Source organism: Procambarus clarkii, chromosome 44 (assembly GCF_040958095.1).
Source record: "Procambarus clarkii isolate CNS0578487 chromosome 44, FALCON_Pclarkii_2.0, whole genome shotgun sequence".
Lineage (NCBI taxonomy): Eukaryota > Metazoa > Arthropoda > Malacostraca > Decapoda > Cambaridae > Procambarus > Procambarus clarkii.
In genome coordinates, this window is record NC_091193.1 from 12759244 (window position 1) to 12768636 (window position 9393).

Here is a 9393-nt window from a genome sequence, read left to right on the forward strand (position 1 = left end):
GCCTTTACGACCAGTCGTATCTTGTATATCAAATTGTCAGCGTACTCCATCAAGAGTCATATCGTTAGAATTCCTCTCAAGTAAGCACGAAATGGATTTGATCCCTTCCACCTGCTCGGTCAAACGGCATCTGGCACCTCAAGCGTTGTTTCCCTCGCTTTCTTTCGTCACCAAGTGGTGTTGCCAATGTTAGTATTATGGTTAATTATCATGCACTGACACCTTCCCCGAGGGGCAATGTCTGCCAATATCGTCGTCGCCCCTCAAGCAACAACAACGACATCTGCCAATAAATGAGAAATAACTTATAAGATATATTTTCCGATTGTTAACAGTCTAATATATATATATATATATCTTGTGATGTTTATTGATTAAGTTCTTTATTCACGTGGTTGTTGACATCATAGGGAATCAAAATGTTTATGTCCAAATATTCTAATTGATTCAGTTGCTTCTCCGGATGATTCTCTCTCTCTCTCTCTCTCTCTCTCTCTCTCTCTCTCTCTCTCTCTCTCTCTCTCTCTCTCTCTCTCTCTCTCTCTCTCTCTCTCTCTCTCTCTCTCTCTCTCTCTCTCAAAATAACACCGACTCTATAACATTATTTACCTCTTCGAAAGAGAGAGAGAGTAGAGGACTCTAAGAGAGGGAAAGACAACACAAGACTGAGAAAGAGAGAAAGAAAGAGAGAAAGAGAGAGAGAGAGAGAGCAACATGATCAGAGAGATAAAGATAGCAGAAAGATCTGAAAGACAGATAAAAAATAGTAAGACTGAGAGAAAAAAAAATAAGCGAAAAAAAACAGTGGGACTTCAAAGAAGAATGAGATGAAGTATTTGAAGCATTTGTTTTTGTTAATGTATTTCATACACTCTATATGGTGAAATACTGCGGGACAGGAGACAGTATCTCCAGGAGACATATATTTTCCCTTCGTGCTGTGTGTGTGGTCTGCTCCTCCACTGAGACGCTCCACCTCTCGGGGTCTTGGTATATTAACCTGTGTTGGAGAGTTACATATTCACGGGAGACATCTCCCGTCACGCAGGGTGCAGTCGCACCTCCACAGATCTCCAGTATCATCTATTGATACTGGAAATGGCTCAAAAGGGCCACCACTTATGGGCTATTCATGCCCAAGCCACCTTTTGGGTGGCTTAATCTTCTCTCTCTCTCTCTCTCTAGTTACATATTTTCGGGCTCACCATAGCCCGTGCTACATGGACACTTCGTTCTCCGAGTCATAAATACTCATACTCCGCCCAAGTAAAACAGAAACAAGCAACGCATAGTGGGCCAGTCAGAGGCTTAGGGCCCGCGCAGGAATATCCCTAAAAAAAAAAACTTCGTTCTGAGTAGCTAAATGTAAGACAACAACAAGAGTTACGTCAGTGATCTCATACCAGCTTCCCGCTTCCTCATTCGTCACAATTGTAATTAATTTTGTCAATAAAGATGTTAATAATAATAAATCATGTTATTGGACTTCTCACTCAACCTCTACTCGTTGATTTTTCCTTGTTTATTTCTCTAGTTAGTATCTTTTTTTGTTTTGTTTTGATATTTTTATTTGGGGCTTCGTTTCCTTAAGTCAGACAGCCTTCACCTGGAGCAGCGTTACCTTAACAATCACCCTTCACCTTTGACTGTACTCCATCCCCCTCCCCTACTCCCTCCCCTACTCCCTCCCCTACTCCCTTCACGTCTCTTAGCAGCTTCTTTCTGGCCTGCCCCCCCCCCTCCTCTCTCTCTCCCTCTCTCTCTCTCTCTCTCTCTCTCTCTCTCTCTCTCTCTCTCTCTCTCTCTCTCTCTCTCTCTCTCTCTCTCTCTCTCTCTCCCTCCCAATACCCTTCCTAATTACACCTCTTTCCATTTAATTTCCTTTCTCGTACACCCCCCCCCCCTTCCCTTCCCTTCCCTCTCCCCCAACGCCTTATACGTAACCCTTTCTCTCTCCACCCTTCCTTATCTCCTCCTTCGCCCCCCCCCTCTTTATCCCCCCCTTCCCCCTCCTTCCCCCTATCCTTCCTTCTTGGCGGGGGCTGCCGTAAAAAGAGATCAAAGCTTGGTCCCAAAATAGAGGGGAGGGGTAGGGGAAGAACCCTACCTCTCTCTGTGTTCCTCTGGGAGGTGCCGACGCCTAGCACCCTTACTTATCCATTCTGCTTCTCCCCATCTCGTTCCCCCACACCTCTAGCGAAGGGGTGTGTGGAGGGTAGTGGGGAAGGGGAGGTGTAGGGTAGTAGAGAGTAGCGTGGAATGGGGGGGGGTTTGAGGGGTTTGAGGAGAGGATTTTGCATACATGTCACAGGTGACATTAATGGGGTTAATGGGGCTGAAGGGTAGGGAGGTTGGGAGGGTACAGAGAGGCATGAGTGGTATTGTGTGGTTTTGTGGTACTGGCGGCGTAGACTGGTTTGTCGTCGTAGACTGTCTTGTCGTCGTAGACTGTCTCGTCATCGTAGACTGTCTCGTCATCGTAGACTGTCTCGTCATCGTAGACTGTTTCGTCATCGTAGACTTGTAATGTCGTTGACTTTTACTGTTGTAACAATACAACTGTTAGCAGCCAAGAGCCTTGTAACACAGAGGTATGCCACCAGACTAGTCCTAGAGCTGAGAGGAATGAGTTACGAGGAAAGGCGACAGGAATTAAACTTCACGTCCTTGAAAGACAGAAGAGTTTGGGGGAGACATCATTACCACCTACAAAATTCTAAGAGGAATTCACAGGATAGTTAAAGGACTATTTTGAGGGGTGGAGGCAGACCTTACATAGTTTCAAATGTAGATATGATAGAGCCCAATAGGCCCAGGCACCTGTTCACCAGTTGATTGACAGTGGCGAAGCTGGACAAAAGAGCTGAAGTTCAACCCTTGCCAGATTGATTGATAAAGATTAAGCCACCCAAGAGGTGGCACGGGCATGAATAGCCCGTAAAAAGGCCCTCGCCAGCACAGTTAGGTCCTCCACAGATCTCCAGTATCATCTTTTGATACTGGTAATGGCTCAAAAGGGCCACCACTTACGGGCTATTCATGCCCGTGCCACCTCTTGGGTGGCTTAATCTTCATCAATCAATCAATCACAGTTAGGTGAGTATATACGCGCCCGAACCTAGGCTTCGCAACTAATCTATCGAAGGGAAGGGAATTAATTATCAGGGGAAAGCGCCAAGCCATTACGACTATATAGCACTTAGAAGGGGTCAGGATAAGGATTTGGGATGGGACCGGGGGGGGGGAGAAAGAATGAATGTCGCCCAACCACTTGGACGGTCGGGAATTGAACGCCGACCTGCAGATTAATCCGAGAACGCGTCAAATTTTCGGCGCTTTCATGTTCACTGAAGCGCTGGAATTTTGACGCGATATTCCGGAGGTTCAAAGTTGCTGTGCATGGAGAGTAAGGACAGACTATGTCACTCCCAAACGTATCCTGAGGTCTGAGGAGAAGCTGGGTCACTATAACAACACGTGTTATGGTGACCCAGCGCTCAATGAACAGCTGGGTCACTATAACAACTCGTGTTATAGTGACCCAGCGTTCAATGAACAGCTGGGTCACTATAACAACTCGTGTTATAGTGACCCAACGTTCAATGAACAGCTGGGTCACTATATCATCATGTGTTATAGTGACCCAGCGCTCAGTGAACAGCTGGAACACTATAACAACACGTGTTATGGTGACCCAGCGCTCAATGAACAGCTGGGTCACTATAACAACTCGTGTTATAGTGACCCAACGTTCAATGAACAGCTGGGTCACTATATCATCATGTGTTATAGTGACCCAGCGCTCAGTGAACAGCTGGAACACTATAACAACACGTGTTATGGTGACCCAGCGCTCAGTGAACAGCTGGGTCACACCCGAACACACTCGCCCAAGACCACAGTCCAAGTAGGTTTCAGAATACATGAACTATACATGAAGTATACATGTTATCATGAATACATGATAACATACCAGAGTTACAGAAGTGCAGCTCAAGCCCAACACCAAGTGAACTAGTTGTACCTGAGGCAGCGGCGGGGGTGTGGGTACAACACAGGCAGCGGCGGGGGTCAGGGTACAACACAGGCAGGGGCGGGGGTGTGGGTACAACACAGGCAGCGGCGGGGGTCTGGGTACAACACAGGCAGCGGCGGGGGTCAGGGTACAACATAGGCAGGGGCGGGGGTGTGGGTACAACACAGGCAGCGGCGGGGGTCAGGGTACAACACAGGTAGCGGCGGGGGTCAGGGTACAACACAGGCAGGGGCGGGGGTGTGGGTACAACACAGGCAGCGGCGGGGGTCTGGGTACAACACAGGCAGCGGCGGGGGTCTGGGTACAACACAGGCAGGGGCGGGGGTGTGGGTACAACACAGGCAGCGGCGGGGGTCTGGGTACAACACAGGCAGGCGGGGGTGTGGGTACAACACAGGCAGCGGCGGGGGTCAGGGTACAACACAGGCAGGGGCGAGGGTCTGGGTACAACACAGGCAGGCGGGGGTCTGGGTACAACACAGGCAGCGGCAGGGGTGTGGGTACAACACAGGCAGCGGCGGGGGTCTGGGTACAACACAGGCAGGCGGGGGTGTGGGTACAACACAGGCAGCGGCGGGGGTCTAGGTACAACACAGACAGCGGCAGGGGTCTGGGTACAACACAGGCAGGCGGGAGTGTGGGTACAACACAGGCAGCGGCGGGGGTGTGGGTACAACACAGGCAGCGGCGGGGGTCTGGGTACAACACAGGCAGGCGGGGGTGTGGGTACAACACAGGCAGCGGCGGGGGTCTGGGTACAACACAGGCAGCGGCAGGGGTCTGGGTACAACACAGGCAGGCGGGGGTCTGGGTACAACACAGGCAGGCGGGGGTCTGGGTACAACACAGGCAGCGGCGGGAGTCTCGGTACAACACAGGCAGGCGGGGGTCTGGGTACAACACAGGCAGGCGGGGGTCTGGGTACAACACAGGCAGCGGCGGGGGTCTGGGTACAACACAGGCAGCGGCGGGGGTGTGGGTACAACACAGGCAGCGGCGGGGGTCTGGGTACAACACAGGCAGCGGCGGGGGTGTGGGTACAACACAGGCAGGGGCGAGGGTCTGGGTACAACACAGGCAGCGGCGGGGGTGTGGGTACAACACAGGCAGGGGCGAGGGTGTGGGTACAACACAGGCAGCGGCGGGGGTCTGAGCCGGAGAAGAGGGTGGGTGTAGGTGGAGGAGCCGGAGAAGAGGGTGAGTGTAGGTGGAGGAGCCGGAGAAGAGGGTGGGTGTAGGTGGAAGAGCCAGAGAAGAGGGTGGGTGTGGGTGGAAGAGCCGGAGAAGAGGGTGGGTGTGGGTGGAAGAGCCGGAGAAGAGAGTGGGTGTGGGTGGAAGAGCCGGAGAAGAGGGTGGGTGTAGGTGGAAGAGCCGGAGAAGAGGGTGGGTGTGGGTGGAAGAGCCGGAGAAGAGGGTGGGTGTAGGTGGAAGAGCCGGAGAAGAGGGTGGGTGTGGGTGGAAGAGCCGGAGAAGAGGGTGGGTGTGGGTGGAAGAGCCGGAGAAGAGGGTGGGTGTGGGTGGAGGAGCCGGAGAAGAGGGGTGGGTGTGGGTGGAAGAGCCGGAGAAGAGGGTGAGTGTAGGTGGAAGAGCCGGAGAAGAGGGTGGGTGTGGGTGGAAGAGCCGGAGAAGAGGGTGGGTGTAGGTGGAAGAGCCGGAGAAAAGGGTGGGTGTGGGTGGAAGAGCCGGAGAAGAGGGTGGGTGTAGGTGGAAGAGCCGGAGAAGAGGGTGGGTGTAGGTGGAAGAGCCGGAGAAGAGGGTGGGTGTGGGTGGAGGAGCCGGAGAAGAGGGTGAGTGTAGGTGGAGGAGCCGGAGAAGAGGGTGGGTGTAGGTGGAAGAGCCAGAGAAGAGGGTGGGTGTGGGTGGAAGAGCCGGAGAAGAGGGTGGGTGTGGGTGGAAGAGCCGGAGAAGAGAGTGGGTGTGGGTGGAAGAGCCGGAGAAGAGGGTGGGTGTAGGTGGAAGAGCCGGAGAAGAGGGTGGGTGTAGGTGGAAGAGCCGGAGAAGAGGGTGGGTGTAGGTGGAAGAGCCGGAGAAGAGGGTGGGTGTAGGTGGAAGAGCCGGAGAAGAGGGTGGGTGTAGGTGGAAGAGCCGGAGAAGAGGGTGGGTGTAGGTGGAAGAGCCGGAGAAGAGGGTGGGTGTGGGTGGAAGAGCCGGAGAAGAGGGTGGGTGTGGGTGGAGGAGCCGGAGAAGAGGGGTGGGTGTGGGTGAAAGAGCCGGAGAAGAGGGTGAGTGTAGGTGGAAGAGCCGGAGAAGAGGATGGGTGTGGGTGGAGGAGCCGGAGAAGAGGGTGGGTGTAGGTGGAAGAGCCAGAGAAGAGGGTGGGTGTGGGTGGAAGAGCCGGAGAAGAGGGTGGGTGTAGGTGGAAGAGCCGGAGAAGAGGGTGGGTGTAGGTGGAAGAGCCGGAGAAGAGGGTGGGTGTGGGTGGAAGAGCCGGAGAAGAGGGTGGGTGTGGGTGGAGGAGCCGGAGAAGAGGGGTGGGTGTGGGTGAAAGAGCCGGAGAAGAGGGTGAGTGTAGGTGGAAGAGCCGGAGAAGAGGATGGGTGTGGGTGGAGGAGCCGGAGAAGAGGGTGGGTGTAGGTGGAAGAGCCAGAGAAGAGGGTGGGTGTGGGTGGAAGAGCCGGAGAAGAGGGTGGGTGTGGGTGGAAGAGCCGGAGAAGAGGGTGGGTGTGGGTGGAAGAGCCGGAGAAGAGGGTGGGTGTAGGTGGAAGTGCCGGAGAAGAGGGTGGGTGTGGGTGGAAGAGCCGGAGAAGAGGGTGGGTGTAGGTGGAAGAGCCGGAGAAGAGGGTGGGTGTGGGTGGAGGAGCCGGAGAAGAGGGGTGGGTGTGGGTGGAAGAGCCGGAGAAGAGGGTGAGTGTAGGTGGAAGAGCCGGAGAAGAGGGTGGGTGTGGGTGGAAGAGCCGGAGAAGAGGGTGGGTGTAGGTGGAAGAGCCGGAGAAGAGGGTGGGTGTATGTGGAAGAGCCGGAGAAGAGGGTGGGTGTGGGTGGAAGAGCCGGAGAAGAGGGTGGATGTGGGTGGAAGAGCCGGAGAAGAGGGTGGGTGTGGGTGGAGGAGCCGGAGAAGAGGGTGGGTGTGGGTGGAAGAGCCGGAGAAGAGGGTGGGTGTGGGTGGAAGAGCCGGAGAAGAGGGTGGGTGTGGGTGGAAGAGTCCATGTTTTGATCCGCAGCGCTCACATGATCGATACCTGCAGGACGACCGCCCTACCCACCACCCCGCGCGGGGACCCCTGCTGAAGATCTGTGTGGGGGGTGAACGGTGTAGAGTTGTGGGTGGGGGGGGGTGTAGTATGTGGTGTGTAGTAGGGTGGGGGGTGGGGGTGTATGGTGGGGTGCGGGGGGGGGGGTGAAGTGAGTGTGTGTGTGGGTGGGTATGGGGATTAGTGTGGGGGCGTGTGGAAGTGGTGTAAGGAATAGTGTGAGGGTGGTGTCTACTGTTGTTGTTTAAGATTTGCTACTTGGAACAAAAAGTTCCAAGTAGCACGGGCTATGGTGAGCCCGTTGTGGACTTACCTGGCACAGGAGCGGGGGATGGGGGTGATGTCGGGGCATATATATACGGGAAAAAAAAAAAAATATATATATATATATATATATTGTGACGGTAACGCGTTGGTGTTCGGCTGTTTAAGGCTAGGGGTATGGCCTCGTCACATAGTTATAAAAAAAATAGAAAAACTGGAACTTCGTCTGTGGTAAGGTAAGGAGAAGACACACAAAACACAAGTAAAACTTTAACAATGAAATTTTAATTACGTTAAATAAATCAAAACATGAAAATATGGACAAACAAATATGTATAATAAAATCAATGAATCAAAATAATAAGAATACTTAAATGACACAATGAAAGTTACGTTAAGGCAAAATAATAAGAAGTGCAACACAAAAGTTAAGTGGGAGGTGCTGGAATATTGGCTTAAAGCCACCACCTCTCTCAGTACACGCTAACGTCTAGCTGGGAGGAGTGCTGGCTACGAAAGCACGGAACATTCTGAGGACTGATGTTGGGGTGACCCCAGACATCAGGTAGTATTGGGGGCGAGTGCAGGTGCAGCCAGACCGGCGACCAATCAGCGGAGTCGTAGCGATCAACGGGTAGTTTGGTGGTTGGAGTTCGAACAGGTGGCTGGTTGCATACGTTTCTGCTCACCCTGGCAAGCCTTGCTGGTGTTTGTTGTCGTTGTTGGACATTTCTTCCATAGTCTTTTATATAGTTGTGAAGACGTAATTATGGAGGGAAGAGCAGGCTCAATCTCTTGAAGGAGATTATCGTCACAACTCTCCCCCGAAGCCTGCGGTTCTGGAAGAAGTACGTCGTTATGTGGTGGAGTAATGGATGGAGTTGCTTCTACTTCATAAACTCTGGAGAGATCATGGGCTAAGATGTTGTCAGACTCTTGGTATAGCGTGTCTCCAGGTTGAATTTCTGCAGGTAGCAAGCCCATAGTAGAAGACGTTGAGATGAGAAGTGGGCGTGCTGCAGGAGGTGTAGGGTGGTGTGGTCCGTATTGATGGTGGACCGAGCACTTTTCAGGTGTGGAGTGAAGTGCTGAAGCTTCAGGATGAGGAAGAGTAGCTCCTTGCCAATTGTTCCGTAGATCCTTGTAGCAGTAGTCGCTGACAGGTGTATTCTTCTCGCCTCGTTGCTGCATCACGACACCACCCACGTCGGTACCATTGGCGTCGACATGGAGGATGAAGGGCTTATCTGACGAGGTGAGAGTGGAATTAGAAGAGGGCATAGGAGCACGATTATTATCCTGAAAGCATTTGGGAAGATCATTAAGGATTTTGGAATTAGAAAGCGCCGACTCCTTGTCAGTGCTTTCGGGAGAAGAAGCCGGGATGGTCTCACTGTGGATGTAGGGTTCTGTGAAGGTAGAACAATTAATCAAGACAGTGGGAGGAGTACCATTATATTGCTTCAGGAGGTTGACGTGGCACAGCTGGGTCTTCCGCCGCCTATCTGGAGTCTCTATCACATAATTATTATTATTCCTGCACTCTTTGACGCAGTAGGGTCCTGAAAATCTGTTTTGTAAAGGTGAACCTGGGATAGGGAAATAAGCAAGGACGAAGTCTCCCGGCTTGAATTTTCTTACTTTGCTGGTCTGGTCGTAATGAGTCTTCATTCTCACCTGGGCTTTCAATAGATTATCATGGGCAAAGCGGTGGACTCTCTCTAGAATGTGCTGAAGGTTTTGAAGAAACTGGGGCACATTCTGATGCTCACTGAAGGTGGCATCTCTGAGAGAGTCTTTGAAAGCCTTAAGGGGAGTACGGCACTTACGGCCGTAGAGCATCTCATAAGGAGATACTCCTAGGGACTCATTGGGGAGACTTCTGAAAATACACATTATTAG

At 52.5% G+C, this 9393-nt stretch overlaps 1 protein-coding gene across 1 annotated transcript; it reads right to left on the bottom strand.

The window, feature by feature from the left end:
- Nucleotides 1-2326: 2326 nt before the first annotated feature.
- On the bottom strand, nucleotides 2327-7183 carry LOC138350142 (uncharacterized). Its single transcript, XM_069300458.1, has 3 exons — nucleotides 5165-7183; nucleotides 3598-3928; nucleotides 2327-2520 (listed from the first exon to the last, which is right to left on the bottom strand). The coding sequence occupies exons 1-3, from the start codon at nucleotides 7181-7183 to the stop codon at nucleotides 2327-2329; spliced, it is 2544 nt and encodes an 847-aa protein (XP_069156559.1).
- Nucleotides 7184-9393: the final 2210 nt, after the last annotated feature.

Coding starts and splice junctions, on each gene's coding strand:
- LOC138350142 (XM_069300458.1), bottom strand. CDS start 7,183: ATGGACTCTTCCACCCACACCCACCCTCTTCTCCGGCTCTTCCACCCA. Junction 3,929..5,164: donor CCCCCGCCGCTGCCTGTGTT/GTACCCACACCC, acceptor CTTCATGTATAG/TTCATGTATTCTGAAACCTA. Junction 2,521..3,597: donor GACCCAGCTGTTCATTGAAC/GTTGGGTCACTA, acceptor CGACATTACAAG/TCTACGATGACGAAACAGTC.